The 23142-nt window shown below is 38.1% G+C and overlaps 2 protein-coding genes across 3 annotated transcripts in view; one reads left to right on the top strand and one right to left on the bottom strand.

Annotated features, from left to right (window-relative positions):
• Nucleotides 1-15439, bottom strand: part of rtn1b (reticulon 1b) — a 36343-nt gene extending 20904 nt beyond the window's left edge. Inside the window, exons 1-3 of one of the 2 annotated variants that reach the window (XM_082147035.1) lie at nucleotides 14790-15439; nucleotides 1447-2178; nucleotides 170-970 (exon numbers count right to left, since the gene is read on the bottom strand). In XM_082147035.1, coding sequence (XP_082003161.1) covers nucleotides 170-970; nucleotides 1447-2178; nucleotides 14790-15012 — 1756 coding nt within the window. In that variant the 5' untranslated portion in view covers nucleotides 15013-15439. The remainder of the gene's footprint in view (nucleotides 1-169; nucleotides 971-1446; nucleotides 2179-14789) is intronic. The other variant, XM_082147034.1, reaches the window with a different exon arrangement.
• A 1103-nt stretch (nucleotides 15440-16542) lies between these two features.
• On the top strand, nucleotides 16543-22941 carry LOC309482363 (uncharacterized protein; the record flags this gene model as incomplete). The annotated part of the gene is made up of 3 exons (XM_082147712.1): nucleotides 16543-16584; nucleotides 21245-21503; nucleotides 22120-22941. The coding sequence occupies 3 exons, from the start codon at nucleotides 16543-16545 to the stop codon at nucleotides 22917-22919; spliced, it is 1101 nt and encodes a 366-aa protein (XP_082003838.1). The 3' UTR covers nucleotides 22920-22941.
• Between the last annotated feature and the right edge of the window lie 201 nt (nucleotides 22942-23142).

The following is a 23142-nucleotide window of genomic DNA, read 5'->3' as shown; positions in this document are numbered from 1 at the left end:
TATTCGATTACGCATTGTGTCATGCATACTCAGATAGATGGAAGAAGATAGAAGTTCAACTACGCAAAAACCCTCTGTAGCTCAATAGTGACTATGCACTTAAATGCAATATAGTGACTGTCAGAACTTGTGTGTTGTGTGACCATTAGTGATTGGGGAACGTATTTACCTTTCTCCCTGGATAGACCCTGAAAGATGACAGGAGGTACAGTCATTCTTGCAGAGCCCCTGCGGCCTTGACTGGAGCGCCTTCTTTCTTTCTGGTGTACCTCCCCAGCAGGATGCTCCACCTTCAGCTCTGGCAGGCTGGGACTGGGACTGGGGGTTGTGCTGCTGGGTTTAGGCTTCTCTTCCATGGTGGATGTTTTCTCTTTAGGACCGCTGGTTGGGGCTGGAACGGTCGGAGGAGGTGTAGTGGGAGTCATAATGGGTTCTTTAGTTGCAGAAGTCAGGGTTGTGGGTTTTTTGACCAGCTGTGGGCTCTCCTTGAAGCCCTTTGTTGAGTTGTGGGTCAATCTTTTGGGACTTTCCTCTCCGCAGGACTCCAGAGCCAGTTCACTGTCCAGCTCTGCTTCACGCTCTTCCCTCAAGATGCTGTACTGCATAGTAGGGTTTGGGGCAAACGCAGGAGTAGAAGACGGGACAGGCGCTGTAGCTGTGGTCGATGGAGAGGTGCTGGGACTCTTACTGAAGCTCATGTAGCCAGAGCTGGGAGCTTGTGGACTAGGCTCTTCGGACACCATCTCAATCTCAGAGTCGCCAGATTCTGCGCTGCTACCCTCGACATCCTGGGAGGAAAGAGGCAAGGTGGGTTTTGGAGGAGAAGTCTTCATTTCCATTGGGGAACTGTCTTGCTTGGAAGCAGGTTGAGAGGGTGAGGTGGGTGACGTTTGAGTCTTGTCTTGGAAGGAGCTCATTATTTTAGTTTCACCAGCCAGGATATTTGGTTCTGATGGAGAGTCAGAGTCTTCTATAAAAAAAGAGAGGGAGAGACAAAGGAGAGGGAGTGTTTTTAAAAAGGTAAGGTGTCTTGTGGCTATCTGCTCTGCCAAGGCACCCAACAGTGTTAGCAAATGTGTGATATATTGTTAAAAATGTGTAATGTACATGTACTATACTTGGATAGTATAACTGAAGCCTTTGTGAGCATAAGACATTTTCAAAAACATAAAAAAATCTCCAATCTTTTGAACAGTAGTGTACTCTGAAAACATTATCAATGGGTCTCACCACAGTTTCCTTTGGATTTAATGTTGTAAAGATGCTCATTTGTCAATCACTTTAGATAAAAGCGAAGCTAAATTAATAAACTGAATAAAATGTATGAAAGTTCCCAGATTGACAAGTACACCTACACAGGACCATAAGGTCAGCTAGCAGAGGGAATTAACGATGGTGTGGTGGATACATTGCAGTGAAGTGCTTGTGTGGGATGATGATGCTTACCTGTAGGGGGTGTAGATGACTCAGGGCTTTCATCCTCTGGCTCTGAGAGGGTGACGGTGGGCACTCCCTCCAGCCCAAGACTCAGGATACTCTCCTTCTCTGACACTGTAAATGTGGGGCTGTGCTGGACTGTGGTGGGCGATACAGATGTAGGTGGCATTTCTGTCAGAGTGATCTTTACTGGACTGGCACTGCTGCCGGTACCTGGAGACCTATAGGGCTGATAATCAGACAGTTCTTCATCAGATGGTTCCTCCACATATGGGAAGGTCTGAGAGTCCAGAACTTCTGCAGAGCCAATGTCCTCCACATCCACTTCTACCGGTGATGGGCTCTTCTCCAGTTTAGTGTACTGGGTGGGCTCTGAGAGGCCGCTCATCCTCCAGTCCTCCAGGGGGCGCTGTGAGCTACAGGAGTCCTCTTTACGGCTGATGTCCATGTAGTTGTAAGAAGAGTCAAAAGCTTTCTCAGAGTCATGTATCTTGTGAGAGCTGTCAGTCGGGTCTGCACTGGATTTTATCTCGATGCCGGAGTCCGAGGTCAACGTGAGGGAATGGGATCCAGAAATGAAGTCATCAGTGCGGGATGTATGTTTGTCACCAGATCTGCCCATGCTACCAGAAAGGTAGGAGGTGTCGTCATGTGAGCCATAGCTTTGATTGGACAAGAGGAAGGTGTACAGGTCATCCCCGTCATCAGTGGATTTCTTCTGGAAGTTTGAATCTGATTTATCTGAAAGAGAAAAGAGGAGCATGAGCAAGACTTTTAAATAACGAATTTTAACATAGAGTAAACCACGTTTAAACAATGATCATTCTATAAAATTAGTGTCATTATTCAGTCAAAACTAGAAAAACATATTCTGGGGAACGTCAAAGTTTGCGAAAGAATGCAAAAGCATTACAACGTATTTTCGTATTTTTTTACTCCCATCTCATATTTTTGTTATCTAGCCTACTTTATCTAATTTTTGTTTTTTATTTATTTCCTTATATGTATTGCATATTAATTATCTCAAAAACAATAGATTATTTTCACATTATTTTTATGAATTTTTTTTTTTTTAATTATCAAAATTATTCATTTATTTATAATTTATTGTACTGTTGTTTAAATAATTTGATTATTATATAGTTAAATAAATGCAGAATCCTAGATGAGAACTGCACAACAGAGTGGCGGTTTGACCTCTATTGCATATTGTGCCTCACAAAGCTCTTACATCAAGTGACCTCGGGGTGAATTAGACTGTGTGCATGTGTTGTTTGTGAAATTCAGATGTTAGAAAGAGGATGTGTGTCTGTTTCAGGTAGTCATTTTGTTGTCCTCCAGAAGGCTTTAGTGGGGTGTAGCAGTGACAGGTCTCATCAGCAGTCCGTGATGGCACCATCACACCCCCCTCCACACCAATTGTCCTTGTCTCTAAGTCCTTCTCATCACATTCCCTGTCTTTCTGTCCTTCTCTCTATTATTGTGACTATTTGTGGCAGATGACAGTTTTCCAGTTCAATGTTTATCTGAAGGTCGACTGCAGTGCCATCACATAAGGGCAGAAGAAGCACACACACACACACACACACACACACACACACACACACACACACACACACACACACACACACACACACACACACACACACACACACACACACACACACACACACACACACACACACACACACACACACACACACACACACACACACACACACGTTGGGTTTTCAGGTTTTATGGGTACATTCTATAGTCATAATGATTTTTATACTGCAAACTTTATTGTATATTCTGAATCTGTCCCCTAACCCTAATCCTACCCATCACAATAAACTTTCTGCATTTTTACATTTTCATCACTTAATATGATTTTTAAGCTGTTTTCCTCATGAGGAACAAAAATGTCCCACAAGGACAAGAATTTCAGATATTGCCATCTTTGTGGGGACACAAAGATGGCAAGATTTCAACTAGGGATCCTTCTAAAACAAGAAGGAATATACAGTGATTAAAAAAGAGGATCTCCAATAAGTTACTTCCCTTTAAAGGTGATGAGTGTTGTTTTTTCATTGTTAAAATAGAGCATTACCCTTCCTGTCACAGCTTAATGTGCAGAGACAAGGGTCAAAAATGATCCAAGCTTGAGGCAAAAACTAAAACTTTTGCTACTGAAAGTGATGAACATGTTCCAGATATTTAAGATGTGTGAGCAGATATGTCTCTGTAATGTTTTATCTGTTATATAAAATTTATATCTTATGTATAATATTATCATTCACAGTGTATATTTAGCCGTTGTAGCTGCCTATGGGTTTAGTGGCTCATCAGATATCACAACGATTGTTGTTGAATGTTGAGATAATAAGAAGTGTCTTTTGTTGAAAAAAAATTATAAAATCATCCCTCAAAACAATTATTTTTTCAATTCCATGTGGTGTGGTGACAAATAAATACACATTTAAAACACACTAATATTTACAGTTTATTCAAAATACTATAGATATAACTTTGAAGGTTAACTTGATGAAGGTTAACTTTAAGGGATAGTTCACCTATAGTTCAACTTGAGGGTGAGTAAACGATGACAGAACTTTCATCTTTGGGTGAAAAATATTGTTCAGTTATCTTACTGTCTTTCAAAGTATGTGCATTAGCAGCACTATCCCTGAATCTGATCATGCTATAAGTGAATGGATGAATGAACAGATGGAGCGGAGGAGAGAGTTGAGAAGATGGATAGATGAGTACGTATGTGTCAGTAATATTACAAATCTGTCTGGACCACTATCATCAAATACGATTGACAATTAGCATTCGGATTGGCGGTGTGGTTCTGTTCTGGGCAAGAACTCCCTGCGCATTCATGCATCCTAGCATGGATAAGAGCAGGGAGAGCAGCAATAACCCCCCTTTGGGATAAACAGAACAGAACCAACATAAATGTATTGCAGATTTCATTAATTCATTTTAATGTACAACATAATTAGATCATTTTTGTCTGATTCAGGGGTAATCAGAATGCCAAATCCTGACTGATGAGAGGAGGAGCTGGGGATGGAGGAGGGAATTGGCTCCTGAGAAACACGATAGCTGTTGATAATACTGAAGGAGCTTATGAATACAGTGATAGGCGTCATATTCCTATAGGTAGACATGGATCAGCTGAGAGTCAGCTGATGCGAGCTTGACTAACGTGACCTGCCAGAACTGACGCTACGCTTGATTTTTGAACATTTCAATTGTTTTTTTTTTATATTTCAGATCAGTTCAGGTGTTAGTTTTGAAAATGACGTTTTGAAAATTTCACTACGGTAATTTTAATTTCCCTTATAACAGAACCACAATTGAACCATCTGCTTGTGATGAAAATACACATTATAACAGCATCATACCTAAATAACAATAACTAAATTACCTTTGAAATTTAGTTTTAGTTCTGTTTTTTGTTCATTTTTATTTTAGATCAAATATTTCAGGATCAGGTGTGTTTCCCTCCCCACTACAGATGTGTAACTGAGGATAATTCACTGACTTGTGTAAATCCCCATGCTAACGTGACCCCACTCCATCAAAGATCCTGTGCCTCTGTCTCTGTACTGCCCTACATTCACTGGGCAAAATGACTCCATTGGGACTCTATTTTTAACCATCAGTAGCTAAGAAGTGTGAAGATCTATAAAAAAAAAGTGCAGAGAGAGAAGAGAGCCACTGATTCTTCAAAAACAAAAACCACATCAACGTACACCCTTCTGTGTCACATTGCTAAGCAACACACCAACTGAACTGACAGTGTAACCTTAAAACCTGCAAAGCAAACTATACAGTTGTGGTCAGAATTAATGGAACCCCTGGTAAGTATGATCAAAAATGGCTGTAAAAAATTAATCTGCATTGTTTATCCTTTTGATCTTTCATAAAAAATTTTGCAAAACTCACATTATGAAATAAATGTTTTTCCCCATTTTGACCATCAGGGCAATAATTACGAAGTACCAATCAACTAAAGATGTGACGAATCTGCCAGGACGTGTGTCTATATTGTCTTAATGCACGGTGAGGAGGAGAGTTTGAGTGGCCAAAGACGGTCAGATGAAACAAAAAAGGGCTTTTTGGCAGCAAACCCACTAGATGAGTTTGGTGCAAACAGGGATGAAGAGTACCCCATGCCTATTGCCTACGGTTCAATATACTGCTGGATCTTATATGTTGTGGGCCTATTTTTTTGCTGGAGGTCCTGGACATCTTGTTCAGATACATGGTATTATGAATTCTAGCAAATACCAACAGATAAAAAATCAAAACCTGACAGCCTCTGCTAGAAATCTTATAAAGGCCCATGGTTGGATCATCCATCAGGACAACGGTCCAAAACAAACATCAAAATCAACACAAAAATGGGTAACTGAGCACAGAATGAAGCTTCTGCCATGACCGTCCCAGTCCACTAAACTGAACCCTATAGAAAATGAGTGGGGTGAACTGAAGAGAAGCGCCACCAACATGAACTTGTGAATCTGAAGGATCTGAAGAGATTCTGTATGGAGGAATGGTCTCTGATCTCTTGTCAGCTGTTCTCCAAACTCATCAGGCATTATAGAAGAAAACTCAGAGCTGTTATCTTGGCAAAAGGAGGTTGCAAAAAGTATTTAATAACAGGGAGCCAATAATTATGGCCAGCGTGTTTTGGAGAAAAGCATTTATTTCATAATGTGATTTCCCCTCCACTTTCAATTCTTTTACTTCAATGAAAGGTAAGAGTTTTGCAAAAATGTTTTAATGAAATATCAAAAGGATAAACAATGCAGATTTATTTTTTACAGCCATTTTTGATCATATTTACCAGGGGTGCCATTAATTCTGACAACAACTGTATAACAATTGGATCATCTCAGCAACTGGCACAGGAATGTCACAGAAATGTTTCTGTATGTGAGGGCTGATCGTTGTTCACACCACACCTCTCACCTCCAACATTTAACAGTGTGCAAGCCATGACTCATCCTCTCAAAAACACGCCGATAGCGAGAACACACAGTGGCCTTAAGTGCTGGTCTTTCATTTAGAGTCTCTGTTACTAAAATGTGTTTCACCTGCACAAAGACAATGCTTGGATTTTGAAAAACAGCATATCAAATTAGTTTCTCCTAACAAACCCCATTACACTGGTAGTTCTCTCCTGTATATATACTGAAACTCAAGTATTCAGATGTTTCTCTGTTCTAAACTAGTCATTTACTAGTGTGGTCTTCTGACGAGAGAGGATATTATTCTTTTAAACACTCTATGAAATCAAAATTGGATTTTTGTGGCATTTGTCCATGTCTGTTAGCTTGAACTCCATCTATATGATACACTACCACTCAAAAGTGTAGGACAGTAACATATTTTTCATGTTTTGTTTTTTTCATGTCTACGGCTTGCAAAAGCTGCATTTATTTGATCAAAGATACAGTAAAAACAGTAATATAGAGAAGTGATATTAAAATTTAACTGTTTTCTATTCTTAAAATATATTCAAATGTAATTTATTCCTGTGATGTCAAAGCTGAATTTTCAGCATCATTACTCCAATCTTCAGTGTCACATGATCCTTCAGAAATCATTCTAATATGCTGATCTGCTGCTCAAGATAATTATTTTTTATAATTATCAGTGTTGAAAACAGCTGTGCTGATTAATATTTGTGTGGAAACCATGGTAATATAATTCAGGATTCTTTGATGAATAGAAAGTTCAAAAGAACATTTTGAACATTATAAATGACTTTAATGAAGGAAATACGTCAACCTAGAAAAGAAAGCCACATTTAAGCCATTTTAATTGGGTCTTTACTAAGCCAAGAGAACAAGACATTAATTTTGATAAAAATATGTCACGGTTCTGTTAGTTTGGACTTTTTGTGTTTCACCACCTTTAGCCTGAGTTAGTCGTTTGTTGTCTTGCTCACTCGTTACGTTAAGCTGTGCACTCACTATCTACCTTGTTATCACGTGTAGGCCTACTTAAGTTCAGTTCTGTTTGTGTTCATTGTCGGGTATTGTCTACGTTACGTGTGTGCGAGTAGCTCTCTCGCTCTGGTTTGGATTTATGACGGTGGATTAATTAAAGACACTTTCCTTTTCATCATCTTGTTAGTGTCGATCATCTACACAGCATGTGACAATATGTTTCTCTCTTGGTCATTACACAATTCCTAAATGGTCGCATCCTGGCTCAAAGAAGTGTGAGTGAATGAGTGTGTGCGTGTGTGTGTTTATTAGGACCATTGTGGTATTGTTGGAACAGGTGCTGGAGCTCGGAGTAAAGCTCATGTTATGACGAGGTGTTAGGTAAGAGTCAAGCATTAGCCATGACGCTAACAATAATGCACGAAAGCTAATCACTCCTGTCCTCGGTTTAAACCTAAATAACTTATTGGGGAATTAGCAGGATCCACAGCCTAAGTTAATGAATAGATCTAGGACATACAACACTATACAAATTTGGACTTAACAGCCACCATTGCTCAAATAACATTTCACTGCCTAGTGTTGCATATATGGATACTTAAAGGAAAAAGTAGGCTAGACAGGTCAATAAATGCTAAGAGCAGGGCTACTGACATATGGTGGCATATGTATATCTAAGATCACAACATAACCTTGTTGTAGTAAAGGACTCTAGGGAAAAATCATATGGGCATGTATCAAGTTGCTTAAAATAGCTAATGCTAATTTACTTAACTACTTCATGCCCCTTTGCACTTAATTGTACTGAATGTGTTTTTTCAAATCTTAAAAGTATATTATTTTTTATAAAACTATACTTGCAGATAATATACTACTGAAAAACAAAACAGAAATATAGAAATAGATATAGAAATATAGTCTATAAATATATTTAAATACATACAAGTTTCAAAAGAAATGACATTATATATTATAGTTTACCATTAATTCTTGTCAGTACTTTTGTAAATACACTTGTAGTCCTATTGACTATATTTAAAGTTCAGCTAATTGCATTTAATATACATTTAAACATTACATTCAGTTCGCACTAAAGTATATTCTTATTATGAAGATTATTATTTCAGTAATAAGTTAAGTAATAACTCTTTTAAAAACTATGCTAAAGTGTACTTATTTTTCCTCCTAGCGGCTAAAAGACTGCACAGTCAAAATCTGTTAAGGGGTAATAATGAAACAACAAAAAAGTTATTTTTCACTACTATTTACGACAGGATCTGCATTTTCATGGGTTTAATATATTTTATAATGTAATCATTTCCCAGTTGATCTCAAACATTAAGACAGTATATTTTAAATACTTGTTTAATGGCATATCTTTCACTAAGGCCAGTATCACTGATACTAAGACAGCTACTGATGCCTCGATGAAAATACCCCCCATTTTAAACATTAATTATAGCCATTTAACATTACAGTGTATTGAAAGCTATAAAAATTAAATAAAAATAATAATAAAAAAAAACATTTATTAGGCTTCAAAACAATAGTGAACTTAAAACAATCCTCACATAAACCCATAATAAATGTCATATTATTTACCTGTGCCATTCCTACCTCTCTAACAGTTAGGACATATACAGAAATTGAATAAAGTTATCAAACAGTCTGCACTGCATAAATTGTAAATTAAATGTAGATTAATTCTTATTAAAGCTACAAAAGTTCTTTAGCAAGAGCAGTTTTCTCTGTTACCTTTATTCTTTGATGAACTTTAATGACAGACAGCATTAGTGGCTGCCGTCACTTTAAGACCTGCTGCTGCGTCTCATTTTTTCACAACTCTTGAACTGTTAAATGAGTGATCTTGAGATGAGTCAATGTAGTCATCTAATTTGGCTCTCATATGCTGATGTAATATTTATTATAAACTTGACAGGTGATTTTTATAAAATGTATAGCTTGGTCACTATCTCAGTTGTTTAAAAGATTAAAGGTGCTCTAAGCGATGTTGGGTGACGTCACTTCTTGTTGATGTTCAAAGTATTGTCAAACAAAACGGAGGCTAGCTCGACCCTGCCTCCTCCTCATCCTGTCCCCTCCCCCTCCCTTCCGTGCTTCCTGAAACAGTCATGAACCATTTAGAAAAAACAAACTGGATTTACCCACCTGTCCAGCAAAAACAGAGCCACCTGAATGTCGGATTGGAAGCCCTTCTGCCGGCGGAGTTCTCGCCACCTTTTGAACGCTTTCAAAATTCGGGACTTCGCGTTCCTTCTCCTTTTCCCTATTCTTTGTTATTTGTTCATCGGAACGTTGTCTCTCTGGTCGTGTGTCGGCCATTTAAAGATTCTCAAGAATATACAATTTTAACGTTAGTCGTTGTCAGGACATCTCTCCTCTAGCTAACTTCCCTCTCCTCCACTCGCCACACCCCCCTTCATGAGCACGCACACTAACCCCCCAACCCCCACCCCCAAATCATTATTGTGGGTTATTGGCTGGAACACTGTTTGTTATGTTTCTTGGCCAAGGTTGGGCCAGTTTGTTTTTCTTGCCGTTTGTGGAGCCTGGGCTGTCTACAGAGACTGCGTTTTTTTACAGAGTGTTTAGGGGACAGGCAGCTAGCGGATAGTGAGGAGATGTTTGCTGGATGTGACAAAAAATGTTGGCCTAAAAAACGCTTGACATCGCTTAGAGCACCTTTAAGACAATAATTAAATGTTGTTCAATTTTCCAATAAAAGATGATACATTTTTACATGATGTGTTACATTTAATTACCCGTTAGCAGTTTTTGACTATATAATATTACAATTATATATAATATTAAATACCAGGTTAAACATAACTATTTTGTGGTGGGAGGAACTATTGGCATTTGGCAAGAAGTGCATTTCTCTTTCCCTGAGCTGTGCAGCTCAGACAGTTTTAACTGAGCTTAGAAAGTAAGCTCAGTACATTGTGAGGACTTCCTTCCTGCAGCCTGAGTTAATTCTGTTTAGTGCCAGGTCTATCTTCACAGGAAGACACTGATGAAGCGACACCAAAATATTTTGTTTATAAACAAGAGTGACAAAAAGGGACTGGGAGGTAAAGTGTGATAGGGGTTATGTTTCAAAGCAACATAATTATTATGCCCCACAATTAGGCTACATCACTATGCCACTGACAGGTTTGTGACACGTGATAAGGATTTGGAGCCAACTTCAAGTCACTCCAGGGGCACTTTCACATAATTACTCTACGTGTAAGTTTATCAATAGACTGGATTTACTTCTACATCAGAACAGATACAGATGAGGATAGTTGTGATGATGGCAGGTGTTGGAGGTACCTCTCATGTACAAGTTTTGTACATGTACATGTCCTACATTTTGTAGGACAAAGCATTGTAATGTTTGTGGACTATCTTAATATTTAAGGAACAATGTAGTAAATTACATAACATGTAATGCAAAATAAAGTAATCCAGACCATCAACAGTGGTTTGAAACATCAGCAGCTTCTCAAGTCTACTGAGAAGTAGGCTAAACAATTTTCTGACAGAATTGTAAGCATTGCCTAACAATTACTTTTCTATGCATCACTGTGGTCACCAATATGGCTGGGCTAAAAAAAAATTTGTGATGAATCGTTTTTGTTTTGTTTTTGATATATGGTTTTCTGAGCACATTCATCCGAAGCACGTGCACAGAAAGCTGGATGTCAGACGGTGGGTCCCGTGTGTATTAAACTAAGTTCTCTTAAAAATAAAAAAATTTTTATTGTGCATGTCTCAGGCTGGACCACCAAAGGAAAATAAATGTCTTAAGGCTATCATCACATGGCCTTCACCATACCTAGAGATTGGCATGGAGTACTTTCCATAAGATCATCTCTCAATGCAAATCAAACCAGCTATTAGGCTAACTTAAATAAAACCATGCCAATCTCTAGGTATGGTGAAGGCTATGTGATGATGTGGGGCTATTTTAATTCCAAAGGCCAAGGGAACTTTATCAGGATGCATAGTATCCTGGATCCATGAAGTAACTGGCCTTTAAAAATAAAAATCTCCCTGCCTCTATGGGAATTTAACATAGGGGTGTCCAGACTTATGCACGCTGTATTTTAAAGAAGAACATTTATTTATTTACGATACATTATTCATTAACAAAAAAAATTGGTGTCCTTAAAGGTTGCATTTTTCCTAATTTTTTTAATTAAGGCATTAAGTTCAATTTCCAAAAGATGATTTTTTATTCCTCTTTTTAGTCAACTTTAGCATGGGTGTCTAAACTTATGCATAGCACTGTAGTGCTTAATTATCATAATATCATAATATAATGCTTGACTGACTGATGTTAAAGAGTGTATGTTCAGATATTTAAAAAGATGTGCCATTTTACAAATTTAAGCTGATTTGGTGGAATCATATATATATATATGTATATATCAGTCTGGTGAGTAAACTAAAAAATGTCCTAGCCAATGGCGATTCTATTGCCAAGGTGTGCGTAGAGGGTTGATAGAATATCAACATATGATAGAATGTAATCATTTTAAAATCATGACAGCAAGTGTTAAGTCGCAGAGCTTACCACAAAAGAAAAATAGCCTAGATTATTTTAATCTTGTTATAGTTCTTAGCACTCTCTGATGTTTATGCAATATACCACAACCAACAACACTTTTTTGTATGTGTGTGAAGTATGAGTGTGAAGTAGAAAGTGAACTTGCATTCAAGTTTCCCTAATGAATCACGACTCACTGAAGTGAGAATAATTGCGGTAACACTGAAAGCACAGTGGGGTCTCTCCAGTACATAAGCTATACATATAATTGCTAATTGTATGTCCTAAATCAAACAGTGTTGCCAGTATCCCAGGAAACATCCATGGCAAGGCACTCTCTTCTTACTATAGCCATGGTTCAGTACTGGTGAACTGTTTGTAGAGAAAACTGAGTACAGAATCAAACTATCAGGTTTTTATATGTTCTTGAAAGACATACGAATAATCACATTGCAAGGAAGCAAACTTTATCAAGTTAGTTTCAATCTTTCAAAGTTTCAACAGGCAAATGCTAGATGTTTTTAGGTATGAACCAAGTCTTTTTTATTTTAATTAGTCTTAGTTGAGATATTAACAGTATAAAAAACCCTCTGACCTAGCGGTTCTCAAAAATAGGATATATTCACATTAAATGCATTCTGTCAAAGGTTATGTTTCACGTCTGTCCACTAAATTATTCATGTAAAAAAAATGCACGGCTAAACTAAACTTAAAATGGTCTTATCAAAAGTCAAAGGTGTAATGGAGTGATCTCACCCAAACAATCAGGTTCATTTCATGTTCAAATCAAAATTTTAACAGGTTAACAATGCGCTCAAAATGGGATCTAAATGGTTATCAAAAGGGCAAGTATCACATCCTCTAAGAGTCAGTATTGTGGTTCAATAAGCACTGGGTTAGGCTGTCATTCAGCTAATGAGAGATTCAGTCTGATGAGAAGGATTTTACCACAGGACTCTGATTTTCATCCACTTGCCAATGTCAATCTGGCGATTCAGACACGTTGTGTGACTCACTCATGATGCATCTATAAATAGACTCACAACGTTTAAGATACTAATTTAAGTGAATTTATCAGTGATTTAGTCCATAAGTGTTTACATGCACAGGTTGGGAGAATTTCCTACGGTGGCCACAAGAAACCTCACTGAACACTGAATTCATTGCAAAGTGACAAATGTTTAAAATGTCCTTTTGTTTGGTTAAACAAATTAGGATCTATTACACTGCAGTTAAAGCACTTTTATTGTTCCTGCATTATTTGACGATTTGATTTATTTTTTCCCTTTCCACCTAATACCATTTCCCCATTAGCTGACTGTACAGTATTATAGCTCATAATTAGGTTATTTGTGTGTTACATGATAACCTCTCCATCTATCTGTGATACCCACAAGAAAGACTATTACATAATCTCACTCTCACTCACCAGTCTACAGCATTAAGATCAAACAGAGAAAGAAAGCTAAAATTGAAAAAGAAAACATCTTTAGTTTCATAACAACAACATCTGGTTGTAAAGACTATTTCTGGACTGTGGCTTTATTGAAATGGAGCTACAATCTATTTTATCTTGGTAAAATAAAAACAATCTGAATTGCTGTCTTCACTTCATTTCTCTACAACCTACCATAATGTCATATAACACAGAGTTTCGAGTTTCACAGATCCAAGCCAGTGAGATGTTCAAATTATGATCTCTATGCAGTAAAGGACCAGTAAAGGACCTGTAAAGGTTACTGTAAAGTGTCTGATCTGGAAAGCAGCTGGGACACAATGGAATAATAACAACAGACAAAAATAGTTGAAGGGGAAAAAGAGTGAGTTATACAGCACCTCACAAACACGATGAGGTCTCATTCATGACTTAATTTTAAAAACAATTATAGGTATAGATTTATGGAGACAATCAAGGCCTCGGTTTTGTGATATTGGATGAATATAGGCCTAGTATATTTTGTTCTTGTGAATAAATGTTTGATGTCATGGGGACAAAATGTCATTCCCCTTGAGGAAAACAGCTTACAAGTCATACTAAATGATAATTTTGCAGAATGTTTTTTTGCAAGGGTTAGGATTACGGGTAAGATTAGGGTTATGGGATAGAATATAAAATCATGTCTATGTGCTGCTCAGTAAGTGCCACCTGTGCAAAACGTTTATTTTTATTTTATTTTTTTGTTAAAACATGGGTGGTATGCTTTGTGAGGCACAAAATAAGCTGTCAGATGTAGTACAACAACACAAAATCCGCAAATGATTACTTTTGTCATGTTTGTCCCACTCGAAATAAACAAGAGATTTAAAGCTTGTGAGATTTAAATCAATTACTGACTGGTTGTTCATTGGACAAGATATGGGTTAGGGTTAACTAACGATTTTTTTGGGGGTTAACCCTACACATTATTTTATTATAGTCCGTGATATTTCGTTTATTAGGTATTTTATATAATAGCCTACATGGTTAGAAAATAACTAATTGTTAGATTGTCTGTGTCTAACACCTTTTAAAACAAATAAATGTAGCTACTATTTAGCCTATTTGTTGTATCTGATCTGCTTAAATTTGAAATGATGATCTCTACTGTTCAAGACTGTAAATGCCAAGTAAATGGAATAACATTTTCTCAGATATGTCTTCCTCAAAAGTGCTAAAACAATAGAGAACACTTAAATTCCTTAATGTCCAACCTCATTTTAGCAAAACATACTTCCACCCCATACAAAGCAAGCCATAAGCCAAGGTATCTGCAACCTGATAACAAGGCCCCGGTCGACAGAGAAGTTAAACACTAAGGTTGTTCAAAGCATTGCATAAAAGACGGTGTAGTTCAAAATCCCATTACCTGTGGAAGCAGTCTCCATGACAACAGGGAGCGGTTGCCGGTCGCTTTCGGGATGGCTGGAAAACTGTTTCTCTTCACTTGACTCGTCCTCCCAGTCTCTCATTTGCCTCCCCTCTCCCAAGTCATCACGCCGGGCGGCAGTGGTACTCCCAAAGCGATCAATCTCCTCAAAATCATCCCCGTACCAGCTTCCCTCCGAACCTGCCTCCGGCTTCACAGACATTTTTAAGCGCTCGTCTATGTGCGATGCTTTTCAGAGAGACGCGGTCACAGACGAAGGAGAAGCAAAACAAAACAACAATGTTCAACTCCTCGGATCAGACGCTGGGTAACTATCAGAAGTGGTTTGCGCAGACCGAGGACTCCGACAGGGGCTCACGCTGCTGAAAATGGCTTGTTTAGTTCAGTGTTTCGGCGCTGACGTCACCGTGCCTCGAGCTCATAGTGTGGCACGCGCAGTATTAAACACACAGAGCTGAAAATGGTCATAAAATAAGGCTTTCGACAACTGGTAATACATTAAGATGAGGAATTGTTTACGCGAATAAACTCGCTCTATAGGTAAAATTTCAAATTAATTTCATTAAAAATATTGGGAACAACGCAACAACGACTGTAAAGTGGATCTGAGCGTTGCCGTTGTTCTAAAAGTTACATTAGACTGTTATTGCGTAGTCATAGGTCTCTTGTTCATATTTTAAGGAAATAGTGTCATCTAGTGGTTTCAGGGATATTCTGCATTAGACCTTTTTTGGTAGTTCAGTATAACTAGACATTCTGTTATAACACAACACCCTACCATACCTACATGCATTTTAATTCTGACCTGTAATAAAATGCATATTGTATGATATCATAGCCTACATTGTTTTGATGTTAGCAATAGGATTGGAATGCTTGCAGCCAAGGGCGTAGATTTGGTTTGATCATTGGGGGGGTTGAAGTTTGGGTATGCCTCCTGATATTGTGATCATGGTATAAATATTGGGGGGGTTGTAATGCATAGATTTAAATATTGGGGGGGGGGTATCTCCCCCCCAACCCCCACAAACTACACCCCTGCTTGCAGCACATTGTAATGTAGGAGGGAAAATTAAACATTTAGCTGAAATTTAGTGTCTTAACTTTAGCTGCCTTTGGCTGATATTAAATGAATATTGTATTTGTCACAATAATTACTTTGAGATCAAGCAATAATTGCCGGTAAATCACAGTGGATCTTGTGTTGAAGACCCAAGAAATCCATTATGTGTTTATATGTTTAAATGTGTTAGTTCATATGCCGACCCGGTCCGTGTACTTTTTGATCATTTCATGTCCTGTTTGGAATGGAATAACGAGAAATGAAAACCAGCTCGTTTATTCGTTTTTTAGTTCAATTTAAAAAAACGAAAAATGAGATTTTGGCTCGATTTGTCATTTTTCGTTTGTGGTTTAAGGGTTCGATATTTCATTTGCACACGTGGGCGGCGCTGAAACGCCCCTTTCATCTGATTGGTCAAAACGCTCCGCCTTCAGTAAACTACGAGCTTTTCTTTCTGTCAGGCAGAATAAGAGTCAGTACGAGTGAGGCACTTACTGTCACGACACGCACACGAAACGGCAATAGTCCAAGTGCAGTTTTATTGGGGTAATCCGTATCATAATCCAGTAACAAGCAAAGGTCGAAATCCATATAGCAGTCCAAAAACACAGAAAATAAACAGGCATGAAACACAGAAGCGGGTGACACAATACAAGGATACCAGAACGAATGATACAACAGGCAGGGTATAAATACACAAATACTGACAAGGTAAGTGAGAACAGCTGAGTGCAATGATAGTGATAAGTGCCGACAAAGGATTGTGGGAATTGCAGTTCATGAAGATGTGGTGACGGTAGGGGGAGAGACCTCTAGAGGACAACCAGGGAACACCAACCAGACACTGTGACACTTACAAATGTACTTTAATAAAATAATGTCTGAAACCACCACTCACTGTTAACTACGCACAATATTTGAAGCAGAAATATGTTGCTGGTCACGTAATTTGTGCTGCTGCGACTTGCAAGCAACCCCATTAATGTGAGCCACAGTAGTCTATATGACAGATTATTTTAGCATGATGTATTTCCCATTGATAAATACAATGCAAATAGTTCCGTCTCTTTGGATAAAAGGGAAGTGGAAATAAAAATCAATAATAGGCTGAACTCTACCATGATAATATGTCCGTAACATTTAACACTCTCGTCTTTTAATTACATCAAAAGGCAGGTAGGCGTGTGTGACATGTAGGCTATACATTATTTAGAAAATTGAATAGAAATAAAGTTTATATTTATGAATGTAAGCATATGTAGCCTACTCAGTTCACATGAAACGAAAGAGACAGAAAAGAGAGAAGCTAGAATCAGTGAACGTACAATAATTCTGACAAAATTACCAGGTTTGGGATTAATTAAAATCATGTCGGTTGAAGAGCACGGCATACCTTTAAAATGTTATTAGTTTTATTATAAAACTAATACAATTTTATTACATACTGAATTGGTCGATGTTTCTCTGAGTTTTCTTTATTATGTTGGCTTAAGAAAGCCAGCATATATTTAAACATTATTATTATTATTATTATTATTATTTATTATTATGAGAAATTGACTCCGCCTAGAACTTTAATGCTTCACCAAACTCAGCTCAGACCTTCAGACTGGTCTGACTCGCTTTCGCTTATATCTTTTCTAACTGGTCTGACTTTCCCAAAAAATCCATTGACTTGTGTTATCTGAACAATGAAGGCCGTAATACTTAATGCTGTCCACTAGAGGGGGCGACAGGATAATAAGCCTTTTCTACTCTCTTTCCCTGTTTGCATCAAATCCGTGTATCATTCGTTCAGTCGTTTTTTGAATTAATATTGAATATAGAAAAATAAGAAAACGGTTCCTTTTTCGTTTTTTCATTTTTTACAAAAAAACGAAAAACAAGAATTCAGCTGGATTTCTCGTTTTTCGTTCTCAGTTAGAAAAATGAATAAACAGCTTGAATATTCGATTTCTACACGTGGGCGGGAATTAAACGCCCATTTCCTCTGATTTGTCAGCCGAAGATCAAACTGTTCCGTCATCAGTTCTGCACAGCAGAATAAGAGTCCTCCGTTGTGCGGATTCCTAACGCATTTATTGCAACTACATTTAATCTTTTTCTCATCAAATAACCAGACTAACGAATGTCTCGACACAACCCGTACCGGGGAATAGACTAGACGGGGCTTTCTTCTGTGTAGACCAGGAGTTCTCAAGTGCCAGGGGGTCCGTGAAATAATTTGCTATTTTCCGGATTGTAAAGTCAAGTCACAGGGTTTTTTTTTTTAACAAGCACGCTGTGATTAATCTTAATGTTGACCTTCAAAAATATATAGGCGCGCCAAGAAGGCTATTGGCTGTAGGCTATTTTGGTTGATTTTTGGTGTGCGCCAGAAAGAATATAATAATCATTTATAATAATTATTATTCTTATATAATAATTTCAAAGGCATATGATATGTTGTAGTCATTTTGAAAGTACACAAATAGACATATAATGTTACTGTTTCGAATGAGAGTATTAAACGACAGTAGCTATTAAATCCCCTGTTGAGCAACACATCCAAGTGATGTCGGGTGTCGCAGCCTGTTCGTTATTAAAATAAAACAGTCAACCAAACATATAAAACGTTATTCTGCTTAATTGGTCTGTTGACATTCCAAACTAATTTCCCTTGCTGTGGAGATGCTGATTTACGTGTAGTATTGGGACTCGAATGAAGTACGAAGCCTTCTTTACATTATTAATTAGCATCCAAATGTTACATTGCAAATATGGATAGGCTACTGGACGAATGAGAGATGCCCGAAACCAACGTCTGCTCCTGTACAGTTTCAGTTTCTCGTTAAAATACGCATATTATGTTATTAATAGTGTTTATAATGTTAATGTTGTATTTTATTTACCGGTCTTTTACACTATTTATGAATATGCTTTTTTTACAACGATGTGACGCGCGCGTTTCCCTCTCAACATGACCCGGCGCGCCACGCACAAGCGCGCATCCTAGAGATATAAATTATAATACATTTTAATGAAACACAAGGCCTACATCATAAAACTTCTCCAGTTGTTAGATAGGCTAGTCAGTCTGAATGACAGTTTATACGTTAACGTTAATATAGGCCAATTATATAGTCAATGCATTATTCTTTTCTTTTTGTATTAGTGTTAAAAATATTTAATTTACAACTAATTATATTGATTTATATCTTAATTTATATATATATATATATATATATATATATATATATAATATATATATATATATATATATATATATATTAATTACTGGGCGAGTGCGACAATATAGGCTAACAGCCGGCTGATGCAAATCGTAGGTGAATTTATATATACACAGAAGAAAGCCCTATCTAGTCTATTCCCCGGTACGGGTTGTGTCAAGACATTCGTTAGTCTGGTGGTTTGATGAGAAAAAGATTAAATGTAGTTGCAATAAATACGTTAAGAATCCGCACAACGGAGGACTCTTATTCTGCTGTGCAGAACTGATGACGGAACAGTTTGATCTTCGGCTGACAAATCAGAGGAAAGGGGCGTTTAATTCCCGCCCACGTGTAGAAATCGAATATTCAAGCTGTTTATTCATTTTTCTAACTGAGAACGAAAAACGAGAAATCCAGCTGAATTCTTGTTTTTCGTTTTTTTTGTAAAAAATGAAAAAACGAAAAAGGGACCGTTTTCTCATTTTTCTATATTCAATATTAATTCAAAAAACGACTGAACGAATGATACACGGATTGAATCAGTTTAAATGACAAATAAATGCATGAATTTCATTCATAAATAGGCCATATCTGTGTATCCACTCTATAGTTTATTTTAAGATATTGTTATTCACACTGTTTTTTGCATTTAAGGTTTCTCCATCTGGAACTTTTATTTGTCATGAGCTCTATATTTTAAGATGTAGCCTACTAGAAAAAAAAAAAATATGATTCAACACAAACTCTGTTTTTACTCTGCAAATTTGTTTTCCTTTCAAGTAGACTATAGCCTACAAGTTATCCTGCTTTTTGCCATGGCTTGCCATACTGCCTAAACAATATTTTCTCCACACGAGATGTTTAAAAACCCTGCATGCAGTTTTTGTGAAGATGAGCGCATATCTTACAAAGGTTCCAGTTCTGTTTAGGCTATTGTAGTTTGTAATGCTTGTTATGTTCCTAAATTTATATAGGCCTAACACATGTGAACTTCTATCTATCTATCTATCTATCTATCTATCTATCTATCTATCTGACTGACTGACTGACTGAGCTGCCTTTGTGAAAACCAACACAAAGCAACACAAAGAGTTCCCTTTGAGGGCTTTTCCATGCCTACTGTTAGCACGAGTCCAAAGGATAGGAAGTGCTTTCTTTTTCTTGATCCCCTGCTCAGCGGGGGAAGTGTTTTAGGTGCTTCGACTCCCAGCAGAAATGACCAGGACAGGAAACATGTGGTGGTTGGAGACTCAAACTCTAACCCTTTTGATCAAACCCCCAAATGAACAACCAAGACCCATAATGCATCAGTTCACAGTCCCTGCAACAACAACCAAAAAGAGGCTAAATGAGCATGCCAAAGTGTAAAGTTGCTGCTTCTAAAGTATCAGACAAACCAGACATCAGAATTTTTTTTTCAGACAAGATAATTTCATGCATATACCTATAGTCAGTGAAACCCCTTTTTGGAACCTTTATTTTAAAGAGTGTCTTCATAATTAAGCCTCCCATTACATATGCACAAACTTATCACACCATAAATTGTGTAACCACTGTAAACAACCAACACTTGACCCAAGACTTGATAATGTCCGTCACTCATACGCAACATATGGCCTTAGTGCATTGTTTGCCTGGAGATGTGTCATACGGCTTACTGTTACACAACAAAAGGTAACCCCCCTCCCTTTCCAGTTTTATCCTTTGGATCCACCCATATCCCACAGGCAGATTCTCTGGGACATTCTGTCTCAGCTTGCTAGAAAAACAAGGGAGGTTACCAGTATTCTGCCAGCCTCCTTAGAGACGGGGGAACAGAAATACTGTTAATGATTGTCCTGTAACACTTTACAGTAAAGGAAACATGAATCAGTTCCTATTATTTCTGTTTGACTGAGATCAGTGAAAATGTCAATAAAAAAGGAATTTCTGTCAGAAACCAAAATTGTCTTTGGCCCCTCTACTTTTAAAATGCATCTTTTTAACGTCTTTTAATAAAAAAAAGTTTTTTACTTAAGAATGCTTACTTTTTTAAACTAAAAATCAAACACTTGATTTCATACAAAATCAAAAACTAAGAAAATAGGTACATTTGATCATGAGATTGGGATTGCATGTTTATTTAGACCTTGCCATTCTTGTCATTCATGTTTATTTAGACCTTGCCATTCTTGTCTCTGAACAACCAGCTGGACGCCAACCAATCCGGCTTCAAGAAAGGACACTCAACTGAGACTGCATTACTGTCGGTCACAGAAGCCCTACGGATCGCAAAAGCTGCTTCCAAATCCTCAGTTCTCATTCTTCTGGATCTGTCTGCTGCCTTCGACACTGTGAATCATCAGATCCTTATGTCCAGCCTCTCAGCACTGGGCATCACAGGAACCTCCCTCCACTGGTTTGAGTCCTATCTCACAGGTAGGTCCTTCAGGGTCGCATGGAGAGGCGAGGCATCCAGAGCACATCATCCAAGTTTAAAACTAGATTAAAGTCGCATCTCTTCAGCCAGGCATTCATATAATCCTACAGTTCAAACTACAATCCGGCCTCTAGCTCATAAATGCCAGAGGAGAACTGGCCCCCGACTGAGCCTGGGTTCTCCCAAGGTTTTTTTTTTTTTTTCTCCATTAGGTCACCTGATGGAGATTTAGGACACCATTAGGTCACTTGATGGAGTTTTTCGGTTCCTTGCCACTGTCGCCTTTGGCTTGCTCAGTTGGGGATATTTTGGGGATATTTAATTTAATTTTATCAATCAATAAATTCCTCTTGAAACAAACTTTGTTGTATTATTTTAATTTAATACTGTGAAGCTGCTTTGATACAATCTGTATTGTGAAAAGCGCTATACAAATAAACTTGACTTGACTTGACTTGACATCATCTGACCACAGGGGTTCCTCAGGGTTCAGTTCTTGGTCCCCTCCTCTTCTCCATCTACACCACATCACTGGGACACATCATATACAGGCACATGGTTTCTCCTACCACTGCTATGCTGATGACACACAGCTCTTCCTCTCATTTCAACCAGATGATCCCACAGTAGCTGCACGGATCTCAAGCTGTCTGGCGGACATCTCGACATGGATGAAGGAACATCACCTGCAGCTCAACCTGGCAAAGACTGAGCTTCTCGTCCTCCCTGCCACTCCGTCTCTGCAACACGACTTCACTATCCAGCTAGACTCATCATCAATCACCCCATCAAGGTCGGTCAGAAATCTTGGAGTAACAGTTGATGACCAGCTGACCTTCACAGATCACATTTCAAAGACAGCTCGATCATGCAGGTTTGCACTGCACAACATCAGGAAGATCAGGCCTTTCCTAACTAAGCATGCAACACAACTTTTCGTCCAGGCCCTGGTCATTACTAGGCTTGACTACTGCAATGCTCTTCTGGCTGGACTTCCATCATGTGCAACTAAACCTCTACAAATGATTCAGAACGCTGCAGCTCGTCTTGTCTTCAACGAGCCCAAGAGGGCCCACGTCACTCCTTTGTTCATCTCACTGCACTGGCTACCTCTCTCTGCTCGCATCAAGTTCAAGGCACTGACGCTTGCTTACAGATCTGTCACAGGCTCAGCTCCCTCCTACTTTCACTCACTCCTACAAGTCTACATCCCTACCAGAAGCCTTCGATCGGTCAACGAGCGACGTCTCGTGGTCCCATCACAGAGAGCCAAAAAATCACTTTCCAGAACATTCTCATTCACAGTTCCATGCTGGTGGAATGATCTCCCCACCGGCATCCGGAATGCAGAATCCATGACAACATTCAAAAAAGAGCTGAAAACTCTTCTCTTCCGTGAGCACTTAACCTCATAAAAAAAAAAAAAAAATATATATATATATATATTTATTTTTTTGTAAATTCTCGCTTATCGGGCTTATGCTACTCTGAATAATGCCTGAACTTCGTATTTTGAGCACCTCTTGCGTTTTTTGCCTCTTCACGATGACTTGCTTAATTTAGTCCCAATTTGTAAGTCGCTTTGGACAAAGGCGTCTGCTAAATGACTAAATGTAAATGTATTTAGCGCACTCAAAA

This window comes from Leuciscus leuciscus (assembly GCF_965113295.1).
Source record: "Leuciscus leuciscus genome assembly, chromosome: 19".
NCBI lineage: Eukaryota > Metazoa > Chordata > Actinopteri > Cypriniformes > Leuciscidae > Leuciscus > Leuciscus leuciscus.
This window is presented reverse-complemented; position numbering and strand designations above follow the sequence as displayed.